The sequence below is a fragment of the Ammospiza nelsoni genome, chromosome 1 (assembly GCF_027579445.1).
Source record: "Ammospiza nelsoni isolate bAmmNel1 chromosome 1, bAmmNel1.pri, whole genome shotgun sequence".
Lineage (NCBI taxonomy): Eukaryota > Metazoa > Chordata > Aves > Passeriformes > Passerellidae > Ammospiza > Ammospiza nelsoni.
In genome coordinates, this window is record NC_080633.1 from 111,738,289 (window position 1) to 111,756,992 (window position 18,704).

Here is an 18,704-nt window from a genome sequence, read left to right on the forward strand (position 1 = left end):
CATTCTTCAGAAACAGCATACCTGGATTTTCAATGAACCTCTGAAGCCGTAACTCTGATCAGCAGTCATGGTACAAACCTCCAGTTCACTTCTTTCTTGTGCTATTAGGATGGCACAGATATTTATTTTTATGTAAGTGACAACCAGGGAGCTTTTTAAGTTCAACAATGATGGTATTTGCTCATATTGTCCCTTATTTCCTTTTAGGAGTGTTTCTGTCATATGACATTTGACTTTAAATTTTACTGTCTGAGGGAGAGAAAGTGACTTGTGGAGGTAGGCATTGCTTATGCAAATTGTTCAGTCCTGTGGGAAAAGGTTTAGTCACTTGTCATTAGTTTCCTTATTAGCCACTCTAATATATTAATAGTTACTACTTTGGATAGATCATTTCAAAAGTAATATTTAATAGAATCTCATATTTTATACAGCAAAATAATTTGTGAACCACTCCTAGAAAATCTACAGCCTGACAGGGAAAACATGTGTTCATTTTTGTTCCCTTACTGTTAGTCACTGCTCTGAGACAGCCAAATGTGTGCACATGGATAGAGCACAGAATTAATTTCATCAAGAACAAAGGAACACATGGTGGCAGCGTGGACAATGTCAGGGGCTTTCAATGCTCTGCTGACTGGGATATTCAGTCCCCTGCACTCTTCCATCACTGCTGGTTTTATTCCTGCAGATTCAATAAAACCTGATCCAGCTTTGTACACACAGTTCATTTACTTCTTGCATGGCTTGTTTCTATGGTAATACTAAAACAGGAGATATCTGATTACTCATGCTTCTTTATTTAGGGAAAAACTCAGTGTCAGATGCCATAAACTAAATTGTTTTAACCCATGACGCTAAGGAAGTGCATAGTTTTGCATCTGGTTATGGCAGTGCATCTTGCTGCTGTGATTACCCAAAGTGACCTCAGCTTTACAGGAAGAAAAAAAGTGATTTTTTTCAGATGAGATGGTTCCTCATTTTACCCCTCAGATCATTGCTTCCACTCCTGACAGTCACGGAAGGAACAACATGGCTCCCTCCAGCATCTGTTACAGTGAGATGTGCTCAGTGTTTTCAAAGAGGAATTTCCCTCCAAGTTCCAAAAGAAAACCTCTGTAAAGGGAAAGTGTGGCTCAACACTGAGTTTCAACTCAGCTGCCTAATTATTCCCTCAGGGAGCAGAATTTCTTCCAGTTGTAATCACGGTAATTCTGGCCCTTCACAACTGACGATTTCCTGAATTCTGCACAGTTTGGGGCCACCTGTAGAGGGTGAGGAGACCTTGTGTCATGGCACATTGGCATCAGCAACCGTTTCCACAGAACCAGAGAGTCACAGAATGATTTGTCAGGCTTTTGCTGCTTCCCCTGAGGCTGTTCAGGAACAGCTCTTCCCACGGTGCTGCGGGGGTGCAGGGAGCACACGTGGTGAGGTGCTACCTGCCTCCTCTGCTGAGTGCCACAGACACTGTCTGCCCATCCATCTGCTTCTGCCCCACAGACACCACTATGATCCCATCTCTGGGTCGGTGAAGTTTCCAAGGAAAGAAGATTTTCAGCCTCACTGCTTTTCACATTCTCAAGGTATTTTCCCCTGATTATCATCTGGTAGGTCCCAGCAGCTGGGGACTGTCCCCATGCACAGTGGGGCTTCTTTTTACCCTATAACCACCTTCTGAACAACAACCTCCTGCCAGTCCACTACAACTGCTGGTTATTATTTCTCTGCTGTTGATGACAAGTATTAGATTAATCTAGTGGGGCTTTCTTCTTTCCCAACTTATGTAATGACAATCCATTCCAGAAATCCTCCTGGCATCAGGGAAGCAGTCCCTAGCCTTGCAAAAATCTTTCACACTCAACAGACCCAGAGAGATTTAGCATCACAACTTCAGCAACTTGATTAGCCAGGCTCTCACTGATAAAAAACTTCTTCCATCTAAAGAAAGACAATCTCAATTAAGGTCGAAGGTGAATCAGAAGAGACTGGCTAAGGATTTGTGCACTCCTTTGGAAATTAGGGGTTTGGCATACATTCAAGAAAGCATCCTAGTCAGAAAAATGGATGTGGGCCTGATATGTGATGCATACTTAGCAGCTTTCCTGAAAAGGACCTTCACAGACACCATGGCATAAACACTTGCAAAGAACTTGAGTGTAGCATTTACTTATTTTTTTCAAATGTTGTCAATTTCCTTTAAATGAATACATTTATCTCCACTATCTGACTATTTCAGAGTTTGAAAACCTCCCCCCGTGGAGAAAACCATTTTAAAAGGCTGCACTTGGGTCTGACCTCATAAAGGGGTCCTAACCCCTTAAATTAAATGCACTCTTAAAACTCATTCATTCATTCTAGTGAGAGGGGATATCAGGGCCACAGAGAGGTTAGAGAAGAAGGATTGCTCTCCAGGGATGCTGGCAGAGTGGGCAAATATGTAGATACAGCTAAGAACCTCATTTTTAATTCTGTAACTGGGCTGAGACAATTACCACTTAATGCTGCCCTTCCCTGATGCAAGCGAGATGAGCGAGGACAGGACTGTGCCAAAGTCTTGCTTTGGCCCTACTGGAAATAATGGATTTGGATGGCAGCAGAAGCAAATTATGATATCCTGTATGAGATGGGAGTTGGTCTATTTGAGCCTGCCTTTGAGAACAGAACACAGAAGGTGGTGACCTTCAGTGAGACTTTTCAGATTTAACCCCCAACAATTTCTATAAAATATTAAGAGTGACAGCTGATATATCACTCCTGTTCCACACACACCACGTAAAATAGACTGTGTGTATCCAACCAAACTATTTAATAGCCCACTAATGCTTTTGGGGATTGTTTTTTGAAGGTTTTGGCAGAGAAAAAGCCTTCTTTAAAAATACCATGAAACGTATCTGTCATATTACCTTGTCAACACAACACAAGTCTCATTCCTTCCCCTTCCCTCTCCGTGCCCTGCTCACTGTGGCTACTGGAAAGGAGGCAGCAGAGGCACAGTGTACAACTGCGACCCCTTCAAAGGGACACACAGGTGTGTGTGCAGGGCTGCAGGCTTGCAGCATGATGGTGCACACCAGGGGACAATGACAACTTATCTCATTCTTCGGTTTCAGATGAACCTCCGTGGGTGCTGGGCAGGGTCACCCCCTGTGGGCTGCTCAGTGCTTCCTGCCATCCTGGGGGCACCTGGGTTGGAAGGCCAAAGATAAATAAACATCCCAATGAAGAGAGTAAGGAAATGAGCAAAAGTAAAGAGATGATGGTTTCCTGAGGATTTCCTCTGATGTTTCTGGATGCCAAACAGTAAGGTTTGGCCAAATGCAACATTTTGTGGGAAATGTGGTTTGGGAGGACAGTTGGCTGGGGGAGAAGAGGGAGGGAAAAAAAAGTCTGGAAAGGTTTTATTTTTTTTAGAGTAGAAATTTTGCATGACGGAAAAAACCCAATTCCTTCAACAGGTTCTACAAAACAACAATACAATCTAATTGTGACTTTTAGGAAGTGCTATTATTTATCCTGACACAAATTTGTTTTCTATATATTCTGTAAACAAAAGCTGCTGCTATGTATAAGATATGTTAATTTCAAATCTATCCTTTTTTTTTTTTAAATGGGAAATGTCTGACATATTTTGGGACACTGTAAGTTTTAAAAAAGGCACTATCCAGGAATAACGAAATAATAAATGAAGAAGCAGAGAAGGACCTGCAAGTGACAATGCTAAGTTTTATATTCAGATAGATGTATTTACATGGATATTTAAGTGTATGTCCTTGCTAGAAGACTCAACCACACACTTGGCTTGTACTGTGGGTTTGTGTAATGGGTGAGATCCAATTGGTGGCAGAAGAGCATCTAAATCAGTTCTGATGTCCCTTTTATTCCTCCTTTAACAGCACTCACTGATGAAGATGATGCAGAGAATTAATTACAGCTATGAAGAATGAAAGTGAAAGGGCCACATTCCCTCCTCAGCCATGACCCTGCACTGGGCTGACATCAAGGAGGTTGCAGGGTCAAAGGAATTCAGGAAAAAGCCTTTGGTAATAAATTCTGCTGAGATGATGTCCTGTAGCCTAACTGCAACTCTTCAATCAGCGACTGGAGAGCACATGCAAAGAGCTCTTCAAAATCTGAAAGTCCTTGTTTCTTCCTGGAAGTAGAGTGCAGCTGGGGATGGATGCACTTCCCTGAGGCTCTGACGAGGTCACAGCTGTACCTGTAGGTGCCTCTCTTGCTGTGTTTGAAGGAAAGCTGGAACCCAAGTGTGTTGCTTTGACCTTTCCTTTGTCAACCTGGAATCCCCTTCTGTTTTTTCGCTTGCTGCAAAGAGATAGCCAACAAACCTCCAGTTTTAGAGATGAGACAAATGTTCATTTTAAAAACTGTTTTGGTAGGTATAGACATTTTGTCAGCCCAGCACCAGCTGCTACTTCCAGCACATTAGTGGGACATGGCACAAAACCAAACTGGCCACAAACGTATTGTTAGCTTGTCCAGGATGCCTGTGATGCTCGGGAATGTGCATGATCCTGACATCTCTCTGCCAAGGGAAACAAAACTGCCTGCAGAGGGACTACAGCAGCAAGTGACTGTTTTTGCAGCAGTGGTTCTTGTGCTCATGCTGGCGTTGGTATAAAACAGAAACATGGGAAGTGTCTGAGGGAAGGAAACATGTCAGGATGTCTCACAGACAGCAGCCTCCATGTTGTGGGACTGATAAACCCACAGACCTTACATGGACCTTATAATGAGCCTCTCTACTTTTAAAACTTCTTGTTTCTGGGCTGTTTCAATACCTGAGGGCTGTGAGAGATTATATCCATCAGACCAGGCTGTTTAGGCTTAGGAAACCCCAGGTGTGCAGGGTGAGCCACGCTGCCCACACAGTCCAGTGATGATGGGCATGGAAGCACCTGGCCACAGCTGAGACCAAATACACCCTGTCGCAGACATCTTTTCATTAAAAATCTTTCCTTAAGATTTTTCCTCCTGAGAAGCTGAGAGACTTCAGAAACAAAATGTAAACAATGGTTATCTGCTGCTATGGAATGCAACAGGTGGATCCATGATTGGTCTCATGTGCTTGTTTGTAATTAATGGCCAATCACAGTCAGCTGGCTCGGACAGAGAGTCTGAGGCCTTTGTTATCATTTTTTCTTTTCTCTTCTTAGCTTAGCTAGCCTTCTGAGATGAAACCTTTCCTTCTATTCTTTAGCATATATAACAAAATAATAAATCAAGCCTTCTGAAACATCGAGTCAGATCCACGTCTCTTCCTTCATCCTCAGACCCCTGTGAACACCGTCACAACACCCCTCAGCTCTGCTCTGGGAGCCTCAAGCAGGAGAGAGGGACCAGAGAAATCTCCATGCCACAGGTCCCCTGAGTCAGCAGATCTCCTCGTGGGCATTTAGACTGGATGTGCTCATAGCCGAGGTGGTTTTTAGCTTGGCTCTGTCTCTCAGCTCTGCATTTCCCTTCTGCACATGAGGATTACAACTCCTGAAATACTGAGGCACATGCTGATTACAAAATCATCCACCAGGGCCTCAAACATTGCTGTGTGGAGTCCCAGAAAAGACCATACAAAAATAGCGTATCTTTTGATCTTCAAACTCAGTTAAATGAAGTCTGCAGATGCACTAAAATCCTCTAATTGTTCTGCAGGCACAGAAAAAGGTTTTTATCACTATGACACAAAGCAACAGGATTAGGACAAAATCCAGGTGGTTTTACATGATACAAAAAAGCCAGAAAATTCCTTTGGTTTTGAATGGTGGGTTTTTAAGGGGCTAACCACTCTGCACTACCTGAGAACACTTATATTTGGGATTCCCCTCTGCTCCCCAAGGGACATCTATGACCTCCTGAGTGTACTTGGCCTCCAGGCCCAGCTTCATAGTTTTAGCATCATCTCATCAGCAGCATGGCCCTGTCACTGCTCTTCTGCCCTGAAAGATTTAGCTGCCATGAGCCCTGCTCTGCACCCTTCAGAGCACAGGGTCTGAGCCCACTCAGTGATGCTGAACACATCTGCACCTCAAGTTCAGCCCTAAACCACTCCTAAAGAAGGGGGTGGTCTCTTCTTCCTGCAATGGGAAGGGTTGGAGGCTCCATGGGTATCCCTCATGGCATTTCCAGGCTGCTCTTTCTGTCAGAGCTGCTGTACCAGTTCTGTAAGGGGTCTGTGTATCCCTAGGGACATGGGGTCCTTTAAACTCTGTAGCAGGAGAACTCCCATTGGAGAAGAAGGTGAATCCCAGCCCTGTTCCTTCACCCAGAGCTGTTCAGAAGGGAATGGCACAGTTTCCTCTGACATGGATAATCATAGAACAGCTTGGGTTGGGAGGGACTTTCCCCCTCATTTTAAATTTTGCCTTCATGTAAATGATGTGCCCTGACGTAACTGCTGGGGGAAATACCAGGTGTCACTGCAAGGGCAGGAAGACTCTGCACTATTTCTCTTTTTTTTTCCAAGCCTTAATTGATAGCTACCCTTATAAAAATAGGAAAAACCATCCTACACAGAGATCACCTCCCCTCAGCATTGATGGCTACACGACACAGAGCTTAACAGCACAAACCACTAGACTCCATGTGGGCAGGGCATGACTAACAGTCCATCTGCGGAGCAAAGAGCTGAAGATAGGCCTGGCAGCTTCCCTGGCCAGCTCCGTGTCCGAGAGCAGGTGGGACGGGTTTGCCGCAGGCAGTGATTTAGGAGAGCCTGTGGAAATCAGCATCTCCCTCTGCAGAGCCGGCCCTTGTGCCCTGCCCCTCCGGCGGGTCCTGCCGGCCGCAGAGCCGAGCCGAGGGCATTCAGCCGGCCGGGAGGCGATGCTGGAGCTGCTTCCCAGCCCCGGCGCCGTCCGACCGGAGCTCCGGGAGCCGCGGCCGGGGGGAAACCGCGGGGGCTGCGCCGTGCCTGGCTGCGATCCCCGGGAACCGCCAGGGAAGGGAAGGGAAGGCAGGACAAAGGAATAAAGGAATGGAAAAAGGAGAAGGGAATAAAGGAAAGGGAAAAGGGAAAGAATAAAGGAAAGGAAAAAATGAAAAAGGGAGAGAAAAAGGAAAGGAAAAGGAGAAAGGAAAGGAAAAAGGAATAAAGGAAAGGAATAAAGGAAAGGAGAAAGGAAAAAGGAAAGGAAAAAGGAATAAAGGAAAGGAGAAAGGAAAAAGGAAAGAAATAAAGGAAAGGAGAAAGGAAAAGGAATAAAGGAAAGGAAAAAGGAAAAAGTTTTAATCTAGAACTATTAAATAAATGAAAGCAGCAACAAAGTAACAGCAATAACAGTAGGTGCATCCAGGCGCGGGGCGGGATGCTGTCGGGGCACCGCAGGGAAGGGCGCTCAGGGCGCTCCGTGTCCCGGGGCTCCGCTGCCGTGCCCGGAGCGGCTCCCGCGGCGCCTCCCGCGGGGCGGGGCGGGCGGACAAAGCCGGGCTGTCAGCGGGGCGGGCGGGAGAAAGGAAAAGAGGTGGCGGCTGCTGCCGGCGGGGCGCGGAGCAGGTGAGGCGGGAGCCGGGGCTGTGCCACGCTGGCACCGGGAGCGGCACCGGGCAGGGAACGGGACGGGACGGGAGCGATCCCTTCGCCCGCGGGCAGCTCGGGGCGGAGGGCGGTGGTGGCCGACGCTCTGATTCGCCCACTGCCTGTGCGGCCGAAAGTGCTTTGGGAAAGCAGAGGAGCGCTTACTGCTCCCTGTTCTTATAAAAAAAAGGAAGTGAAATTTCAGCGCTGTGACGGTGCTAAAAGCAACCTCCTGACTCGAACCGAGTCCGCTGTCCTGTGGCAGTGAAGCCGGAGAAATCCCGGGAGTATTATGCTGGGTTGCATCACTTAGAGACTAATTAGTATTTAGCGGGCTGCAGGAGCGAGGAGCGTGTTTGTGTGTTTGTTTGGTTGCTGTGAATAGTTGGGAAGCAGGAAGAGTTGTTGGCTGGCTCTGTGGTGCGCTGCGTTCATGAATTTAAAGTCCTTCGATACAGAAGCAGTTTGCGTGTCCTGCTGAGCTGCAAGCATCCAAAACAGCTTCTGGTGATGGAGCTTTCCTTCAGTGTGCTGCACGGTAGGAAAGCTTTGTTATGGATAAATCCCATTCCAGGGAAAGCACTTAAAAGCCTGATGATTCAGCATGCTGCATCCACTGACCGAGGGTGACAGCTACTTCGAGGAAGGATGCAGCGCTGTGGGTGGATATAAACATCACCTGAAGCTACAAGCTTCCCGTGCAGCAGTGGCACAAGTGAGTGAGGCTGTGCAAAAAACAACCCCCCCCAACCAATTACTACCAGTTTTTAATTTTAAACAGCATTTTCTGATAATTCAAATGAACAACCCTTTGGTGCTTTCTGTGGCTAGTGAGTTATAGTCCTTTCTGTACTTGCTTCCCAAAGGGATAGTTGCTTTCTATCTGTGGCCCCAAAGTGTGTAGCAAATGAATTGAGGCTAATAACTCATAGCTCATAACTTGGTGTAGCAAGAAATCTAACGCTGTAAAGAAGGTGAAAACTTTTTACAATAAATAGTGTGACATTTTCGCTGTGTTTTAAGAGAAGATAAACACTGAGACTGAGATGACATTTGAGAAGTGGAATAGCAGAATAGTATTTCAAACAAAGCCTTGTGCAGCTCAAAGGTTATTTTGGTAAGTTGAGCTTGCTGTACAAAAGACAATCTCTTTTAAAAGTCAAATGAACCATGTAAAGACTTCGACAGGAACACTATTGCAGGGTGAATCTAGTCAGGCTTCTGACTGCTTCAGTGAAGAGCTAAGTATTTAGAAGTATCATCTCAAGGGCATGTTGAGGTATTTATTATTCACCAGCTGTATGAGCAGCTGTACACACTGTCATGTCAGGATGCCCAAGCCATGAGCTGAATGCTCTCCAAATCCTCGGTGTACACACACTCACTCTCTCTTTTCTCTGAGGTACAGAGACCCCTGCTTTAATCCTTGTTTATGTCTTTACTCACACAACTGGATGGGCAGGGTGGGGCTTTGCCCAGTGAGTGAGAAAATACAAAGAGCACAAATTGTCTTTGTCTCACATGGGTTTGTCAGCAACCACTGCTGAGATTGAATGGCTTCTTGTTGGTGAAGCCCTTGCACTGAAAACCATCCCCAAAGTCAAGGAGAGGAGGGCTATGACCCCTTAGCTCACTTACTGCCTTATCCTGTGGGTGAAGGTTTGAGTTACAGGAAACTCTTCATCTTTCCAAAATCACTCAAGATGTATGGTACTGCTTCAATAGTGACATTTCATACTGTCCCTAGCAGGGAAAGTTGACTGAGATGCTATAAAATCTATTTAGATTCAACCAGGGGCTTCAGAAATGATTAGCAATTGATAAATTTGACTTTTCCTGAAGGTAAGTATGGTTTCTTTCAGTCTGCCTCAAACTTAGCCTGCAAAATCCATGAGGTATCTCAGTTTCCTAAGGAGAAAAGATCAGCTTATTAAGAAAGGAAAAAGTCAGGGAGAGCAGCAGTGGGGCAGTCAATGTCTTGCAGGCTTGGTGCGTATGAGACACCTCTGCCTTTTGGAGATATTGCAGAGACAGGAAAATATGGATATTTTTCTGTGACCTCACTTTGTGAGATGTGCCAGGGGAGGGAGGATGGTGTAACTTGGCCAATTGTCCTGGTGTCAGGCTGTGTCAGAGCACCTGGTGGTCAGATTTGGTCATTTGGTGGTATTTTCTGCTAATTTAAAAGTTTTGGCATTTGGCCACTTGCCAAGTACCTGTTTGGGTACCTGGAGCTCCTGGAGTTGGTCCAGCAGAGGACTATGAAGATGATTAAGGGGCTGGAGCATCCCTCTGATGAGAAAAGGCTGAGGGAGTTGGGCCTGGTCGGCCTTGAGAAGAGACGACTGAGAGGGGACCTCATCAATGTCTGTAAATATCTGGTGGAAGAGTGCCAAGAGGATGGAGCCAGGCTCCTCTTGGAATGCCAAGCAACAGGACAAGAGGCAGTGGGCACAAAGTGATGCACAGGAAGTTCCACCTGAACATGAGAAAGAACTTCTTTACGTGCAGAGGCTGTGCAGTGGGACAGATTGCCCAGACAGGTTGTGGTGTCTCCCTCACTGGAAGACTGACTCAACAATTGGATGCAATCCTGTGCCATGTGCTTTAGGATGATCCTGCTTGAGCAGGGAGGTTGGACCAGATGGCCCCTGGGGTGGTTTTCCAGCCTTGCCCCTCCTGTAATTTTGTGTTTCTGTGACTCTTGAAGGTTAAGTCCTCCTATAGTACGGTCCTTCCTCTGAGAAGGTAAAGGGTCTCTTGTGTCATCAGTATTGCTTCTCAGGCAGGAGAAGCTTCTGTCCACAAGGGCAGCAGGCATCACTCACTTGGGAGGACATGAAGTCTGCCTAAAGTGCACTGGAAATAACCCATGCATTGATGATGCTGACTGGGAGTCTCAGGCTGGGACAGTTATTTCAGCCTTATGATGTTGTTTGCAGTGGCCTCTTTTAGTTTTACTGATATTCTAAGTGTAAGGCCCCTCTCTGATGACGGAACTCTCAAATCAGATTTCTTTCAGTTCTTATAAGTCCACATATTCTCAACTATTTGTCATCTGGCTATCTGGCATTTTTCTGTATTATTTTTGAACATTTTTCCAAATGCCAGAGAAACATTAGGGGGAGTTAAAAACCAAATTATATCCCCTCCACCACACCACACCCACCCTCCCAAATGGATAACCACAATAATTTATTGTTGTGGTTTAACTCCAGCAGGCAATTAAGTACCATGTAGCAACTCGCTCCCCACCCCCACAGTGGATTGGAAAGAAGCATTAAGCCTTATGGTTAAGAACAATTTAAGCCTTGAAACAGAATATAGCAATAATAACAACACACCACTAATATTAAATATGCTGTCCTTGCTGTGCAGCCTCCTGAACTCTTGTGTGGCTCCTCACTTCCAGAGTAAGAGACATGGAAAAGTCCTTGGCTTAGGGTAAGCACTACTCAGGAATAGCCAACACACCCGAGTGTTATCAACATTATTCTCATACTAAATCCAAGAAACAGAGCACAGTACCAGCTACTAAGAATAAATAGAACTCTGTCCTACTCAAACAGGGATATTTAATAATTTTGGGGGCTTTCAAAATTACTAAAACTTTGAAACATATAGTTTGAATTTGCCTTACAATAGTTGTATCATGATCGTTTTTCCTTTAAGCCTTCCAACATTGAAACATTAATACAGTCAAACTTTTTTTTTTTTTTTTTTTGTAATAGCTTAATTCCAAAAGAGGGAGAAACATTAGACTAATGCAATTAGGTGAGTGGAATGCATTTTTCCCTCGGGCATCTCTGGAGAGTGATACTATATCATGTTCAAAACTGCAAGTGGTTGTGTCAGACCGAGTTGGGCTGGGCAGATGTTGGCTTGAAGCATGGGAGGGGGAGCTGCAGCTGATGCAGAGTCCCAGTGGGAGCATGTTGACAGCATTGCTCTGAGTCACTGGGGGCCCAAAAAACAACTCTGTCATGATGGCACACACTGTGCTGATGTTGGGTGAAGTCTAAATGAGATCCTGAGCCTTTCAGCACCTTTATGTACGTTAGTTATTTTACTGCAGGTACAGGTACATGTGTGTGGATATATAAGTCAGTGTTTTGGCTCAGCTCCTCTGAGCAAAGCCACAACAGCTGATGTGAAATCCTTGCAGTTTCAGTGGGGCTTTATTTGTCACTGATGAAAAGGTGAGGGGGTGTGGGCAATTCCCTGTATGGCTTTTGCCATGTGGATGGTGTAGATCCTCTCTGCTGACAGCCTCCACCACGTGTGTCTCCAGGAGCAGTGAACCTGAAGACTGACCTCTGGCAGAGCAATGGGTGCTCCCAGGGCAGCAGGAGAAACTGGTGGTTAGTCTGCCTGCAGGAAAGGTGGGGAAAGAGCCTCAGGCAAAGTGTTGTTTTCCTGAGTGTCTTCTCAAAGTGTTGAGAAGAGACTCAGGAAGAAGCAGTCATTTGTCTTCTGCCTTTGGGAAAGTCAGATGACAGGAAAGGGTGCCGGCAGCAGGGTTCAGGAGCAGGGAGAGGAGACTGCAAAATCTGAACAGCTGGGAAAGGATCCCAAAACCAAGAATGTTCTAGGAAAGTGTCAGGGACAGCATTTATCATGTTATTATTTAATTGGATGTCAGAACAGTTGTGTTTGTCCCCGACGAGCTGGAGCGCAACCGCAGCACGCAGTCGCAGGGCAGAGGGGATTAAGGCACAGACCTGTTCTGGGAGCAGTGCCCAGTGTCAGCAGCAGGGCTGCCCTGTGCTATTTATATTATGGCCATGAACAAAAAGTGTTCTAAAAGGACCCAAGAAAAGCAGTCCTGCTAACAGAGCCCCTCTAGCAAGAGAATGGCTTCAGGAGGGGCAAGTATGCTCGAATATGATGAGCAGCTGCTGCCCTAGAGAGGGGACAGTTCTTCACAGTGGTCCAAAAAGATGCCCAATGGTAGTGAAGAGGAGGAGGACATGTAGTAAAGATGAAAACATGACAAAATTTGGGGGGAGAGCCTCAGTGATCTTGGTTGAATGCCTCAGTCCCAGAAACTCTTCTCTTGAGCTGAAGAGTTTTACAGTCAACGAGCTTCATTCCCTTGAGACTTTAAAAGCCCCAGATGTCAAATTTGTCCTATTTAAAGTTCAGGAATGGTTCTCTTAGTAGAAACAATCTTTAACCTGGTCTCTTCTGAGAATGGCTCACCGTGTAATTTCCCCCTTCTGGGAAGAAGCCAGTAGCATTTCTTCATCACAGCAATTTCAGATATTGAGTACACCATTTATTCAAGTTTACTCTTTTCCTTAAATGATAAAATTAGAAGGGTCCTAACACTGGATAATCTACCATATACATGAATGCAAAACTTTCAGGTTGGTCTAATCACCAATGCCAAAGCAAATAAATACATCAAGTTGTCAGAAAATACAAATACTGCATAGATTTGACAGGTGAGAAAGATGTAGCAATACAGGTCTATCAGCTATAAGCTTCAGGCACCTAAGTTGTTTTAATCTAGTAAATCTTGATAGAATCATTAAAGTCCACAGGGGAAATGTGTCTCTCATCTCTCTGCATCATTAGTTTGTACAACATGCAATGTGAAATGGCTGAATATCTGCTCCTTTTAGAGGAGGTTTATTAAAATAGGCTTTGATCTGGTAACCATTTTATGCCTCAGTTAATCCTGGGTTGAATTCAGAGTGGTAACAATCTCTCCAGAGTTTGAATGACACTGGAATTAAAGTGTGTTATGTTTTATCAAAGGAAAACAATGTGTTTTGTTTGGCATTACTGTATTCAGACTAAGTAGGAACATGCATTCTGGAAGCTTCTTTGCAATATGGCACTTGAAACTGACCTTGGATCTCATGACTTGTTTCTGCTGGGAATGTGGCATCCCTTACAGTTCTGAATCCAAGACTATTTGCCAGCCAAACACAAAAACACAGACTAGGAAGCAAAATGGAAGCAATAGATGAAGACATCTTTGGATTTCCATCAGAGTCTGGAATTCTTCATCTCTGATAGAAGTTCAGAAGACACTGTCTTGCAGGAGTACCTGCAAATGCAAATATTGTTCAGCAATGTTTAAGCCTTGTGGATTTAACGGCCAGACAAACACATTTCCAAGCACCTGCAAGTATTGTCTGCTGTGCTTTGTAAAGTTGGAAATGGCTCCTTGGCAGATGGCATGAGCACATAGTTAGTATTAATAGACCCACACACAAGGAGAACAGGGGACTTCTGTTTGTAATTAAGCTAATCACAGAGGCAGCAGAGAGCTCCTCCCTTATCACTTATCACTGCTTAAATTCCAACTAGCAGACTGCACCAACACGGCAAAGAGTTTCCTTGGCACTTGATGCTCCCCAGTATTGTGTGCTTTGGGATTTCCCTGGAGTTGTGAGTACTCGGGGTAGGATATCCCACTCATTCAGCTCTGTTCTACTTCAACAGGTCAGTCTGCAGGTCTGCTGTAGAGCTAAAGGATTGCCAAACAATAGGGTCTTTAAATCCACCAACACAAATAAAGTGTGCAACATAAACAGACTAACATTTAAAGCTGTTTATTTAGTTCTTTTCTGCACGCTTTTGCATCTTTTTCTTGCAGCTCAAGCTTTCAGACATTATTAATTGCAGTAACTTTTTATAGTCAGTGCTGCTCCTTTCAACCCCATTAACCCTTTAATTCCCTCATGAATTTTGTTGTCAATCATAATAATGGGAAATGTTATCAAAAGAAAGCAGGAAATTTAGAGGTAAAAGGTATTGACAATTGGTTATGAACACCTTTATGTCTCATTATCAAGCCCCAGAAATTTTCTAGGAATATACATTTCTGTAGAAGAAGAGGTTTTGAGGTGAAGCTGAAACCAGTCTGGGGAATCTCACAGGAAAACTGCATTTGATGAAGTTTTGAACAGCAGCTCTAGGTAGGCTGTCTCTTGGAAGACCTTTGAAGTGCAGATTAAATAATTCCAAATGATGACAAAAAACTTTGTTAAGAAAACAAAAGATCTGGGCTTCGAGCCACTCCAGGGTAGTTGGGTTTGTGCCTGGAAAGAACCCTGCATCCACGCACTGCTGCTCTCAGGCTGCTCCTGTGGAGTGCCCCTTTCCTTCACATCTTACAAGATGATCTTATGACATTTTTCACATTCTTTATCTGTGATGTGTCTCTTCCCCTGAGCTGCATCCTGACTTCACCACAAAATTGGCAGTAATTCTATTCTGTCAGTTTGCTTTTTAACTTCCTCTGGCCTTTGCCTGAAAGGATCCCCCATTTTTCATAGTAATATAGAAGAGATCATAGAATAGTTTGGGGTGGAAAGCACCAGTGAAGGTTACCCAGTTCCAAGCCCCCATCCCTGAGTGGTCTTGGACCAACAGCAAACACCTGAACCCCACCTTTTGCCAAGCAGAGCCTTGATTGCTGTTTGGCAACTCTCTTGTTTCCCAGCCTGGCCCTGGGTTTGGTAGGAAAGGGGTACCACAGGTTGGCCTCAGCCCAGCTGTGCAGCAGAGCCAGAAAATGCTGTGCTTGACCAAGGGGAATGAGAAGCAGCCTCTGTATTCAGAGGCTGAGTATGCTGCTTTATTAAACCAAGAGCTTTTGATCCAGGGGGACCATGAAGAGGGAGGGGACTATGAAACAAATCACGACTAAAACTCAGTCATAAGTTTTCCCCTGAATGTGAAATGTCAGCAGACAGATTAATGCTGTACTTTAAAACATTGCTTCCTCTCTAGGTACAGGCAGATTTAGAGGAGGTCTTGTAACTATTCCTGCTCAGGAAAGCAAATGTGTTTTTAAGGCTGGCCTTTGCACGCCTGGAAGCAGTTGACAACAGCAGTGACATTATCAGCACAGGTAGTGCTGAAGTGCCTCCCCAGTAAAGACCAAGCCACCAGCCCCTTGCTTGCAGGTGTGTGCTCATCTCTGCTGCTTTTGGCTGCTAAAATCTGGCCAACCAAGTTTTAGCAGTTTCCTTTGGTTATAAAAAGTGTGATTACGCTTACAGCTGTATAATGCTGTGTTTGCCATCAGGACAGTAATAAAGTTGTTCTGGCAGGCAGTGCATATGTGCCATCGTCTTTGTAAGAGCTGTTAGTCATACTCAGAAAATAAGACTTTGGACTTTTTTTTTTCCATGCATGGTGATTATGAGGAATGAATCCCAGGCACTGTTTTATCTATTGATTTTATTTATCTATTTTATTTTGCTAGCTGGTACAGATGAGAATATACTCCATTTCACTATTTGATGTTTCAGTACTGGGATATAGGTATTCACTATTTCGTATTTCAGTATTGGGATCTAGGTATTACCAGCAGAAACAGCGAGTCCTTTGGAAATTAAAGCATTATCTCTGGTATCTTCCCAGTGCTATATTTCTAAACAGAGCATGGTTCCAATGTGGAGTTGCATCTGTACAGTGTGAACAGCACAGAGCGTGACATGCTGGTACTTCTATCACATCTCCTGTGATATTCCTCCTTCTTTCACCCACACCTGTGGATTTCCTCATTTTGTCTGGGAACATAATTCAAAAGAAGTGATAACTCAGCCAAGAATGTCAGAACTGACTGTTAAGTCAGTCATTGCTGAAGTGCAAAGAGAGGAAGCTGGCTCGGAGTGAGCACCTCACAGGTATGAAGGAAAATGAGCTGGTCTCAATTTCTCACAACTCTGCATTTCAATTGAACTGCTTTCTTTTCTCTTGCATGTTATGTTTAATTTGTGAACTCACTCAAAACTTATCATTCCCTCAGAATCATCAGACTTTCTGTAAGGAGTGAAACTGTTTTATTAGCCTTGGAAAATGCTGCAGAATTATTTGTTCTCATATAAGTAGAACATGACATTACAGACTTCCAGCCGCAGCAAGAGACATAGATATCTCTGTACCTTAAATATAGATTTTAAAATCAAAGATGCTTTATCCTGCCTGCAGTAGTACAAAAGCAGTGAGAAGTGAATGCTGCAGTTTATTATGCAACATTTCTTATTGCAATAAAGGTGGCTTTCTTTCTTCATCTGACATCTGGGAGTGTCTAATACTGAAGCAAAAGTTCCACATGGATATATATTTTTTAAAGACCAATTAGTTTTTCAGACAGAAATGGCCTGGCATGAAAAGGGATGAACTTTCTTGTAATACTCTTTAAAGTAAAGATTTGGCCCAAGTCACTAATTCTCAAGAAAATACCTCTGCTCTTTGTATCAAGATGGAACAATCACTTCAGCTTATATACAGGAAATGTTGGGTATGATAGTCATTACTTGCACAGATCTTGTTAACAAGAACATAATTTCCTAATCGCTCCCTTGAAAGCAAATCCAGATGATAGAAGCATAGTTGAACTCCTGCCAAACACCTCAAGAACTCTAATTTCACACCCTGCCTCCTTCAGGAGTGCCAGGATAACCTCAACAATTCTGTGAAAAATAAACCCCAAATTTAAGCTCTAAACCCCCCTAACTTAGGCCCTATGCTCATAGTTCCTCACACCTGTACCCATGAAAACAAAACACTATCAGCTGGAATAGTACAAAAATTTAAGAAACAAGAGTGCAGCCACCTAGATGTGTTTGTATTACACACCAAGGCAATATAAAACTCTGCAGGCAATATTGCCTTAGTGGCAACATCCTAATCCATCACCTCATCCTCTTGAATTAGGCCTTGAGAGGAAAGAAAGTTGAGGGAATTTAAAATATAGAGTGTCAGGAGGACAAAAGAACAGATGCTAATTTTTATTGGTGGTCCCTCTGCAGTGAAGGCGTGTGAGATTTAATGAGTCATGCAAAAGGCTTTGATGTTGCATCACCTTCACTCTGTAAGTGATGAAAACAGGAGCCTTCACTGGTGGTGGAGACTTCTCTTGAGGTGATGCAACTGGAGATTGCTGCAAGTTCAGAGATATGCTGCTTTTCAATATAATGCATCTCTAACACCAGTAAACATGCAAAGCTGGTACACTTCCCTCAGGTTGTTACAGTACTGCTTTTAAAAAGCAAACAACTGAGCAAGCTCACCCACCACATGTTTGTAGACCATGTTGCAGGTTACTGCAAATATGGAAGACAAATCTAATTTTGTCTACAATTTCTCCATAACTTGTGAGGCTGTCAGCTAGTTACCTACCTAAGAAAAAAACAACCTCAGAACAGTATATGAGTAGCTGATAAAATTATTATATTGCTTCAGAGAAGTTTTTTCCTTTTTTTTTTTTGTAGGGTTTCTAAATAGGATGAGAGGTGGAGCTACTCATTTAGCCACGCCCATGGAGACGTTTATAAAGGGAGGTTATCAAAGGGAAGTTCTGTTCTACCAGTCTATGACAACAGGCAGTTTCATTTAATTGTTTTTTATCTTAAAAAATAATACTAATCCTACCATGTCAAGGCTTCTTAAAAGTTCCTGTACTGGGGATACTCCTCTAAATGAACCTTTGAGACAGCAAGGAAAGGTAAGTCATGGGGTCTTTACTACCTTAATTCCTTTTCTACACCTAATATTTCTCTGTCAGAGAAAGGGATATTACTGTAATTTCAAAGGTCTGTGTTTTCTCCGCCATTTGTGATTGGAGTTTTGTTCTCTATAGCTTTGTAATCCTCTATATTAAGTCAAATGGAGAAAAAAGCAGCCTTAAAAAAGCATCCCCAAAATGGGAGAGGTTGTTCTTTGTCATAAGGTAGTTATGCTTTCAAGACTGATGACTTTGAGGGCTAATTTGCACCACCTGGCCACAACACTGAGGTTAATGTGACTGCTGTAATTGTGCTGCTGTGTGTCAGTCATACCAATATTAACTTCTCAAGCAGACAAATAAAAGATATGCTGTGCTTTATTGCACAATTGCTGTGGCTTAGTCATGACTTTTTGATACACCCAAAAATCCTGCTATAATTTTTGGTTTCTACTGTATCACAGTTTCCTTATATGCACATGCACAGGACTGCTTATGAGTTACTCTGTTCAGCACAGGCCTTGTGAGTGACAGTGGATGTCCCTCCATGGGATCAGGTGCTGTAAAAGTTTGTTTGCTCTTGAACACAGGTGTTCACATTGGTACAATAATTCTGAGGACAGGCCTATATCTGTTTACAAGATGTCTGGGTGAAATCTTTCATAGTCTTCTACTGAAGTCAAATGTAATGTAGTAAAAAGT

General features: G+C 43.9%; 1 protein-coding gene across 2 annotated transcripts in view; it reads left to right on the forward strand.

Moving 5' to 3' along the window:
• The first annotated feature begins 7,473 nt into the window (after positions 1-7,473).
• MAPRE2 (microtubule associated protein RP/EB family member 2) overlaps positions 7,474-18,704 on the forward strand; it is a 98,023-nt gene continuing 86,792 nt past the window's right edge. Inside the window, exon 1 of one of the 2 annotated variants that reach the window (XM_059466106.1) lies at positions 7,474-7,507. Coding sequence is in view for 1 of the 2 variants with exons in the window: in XM_059466089.1 (XP_059322072.1) it covers positions 17,931-18,002 (72 nt within the window). In the remaining variant the exon portion in view is untranslated. Of the gene's footprint in view, positions 7,508-17,871; positions 18,003-18,704 lie in introns of those variants that run through there. The other variant, XM_059466089.1, reaches the window with a different exon arrangement.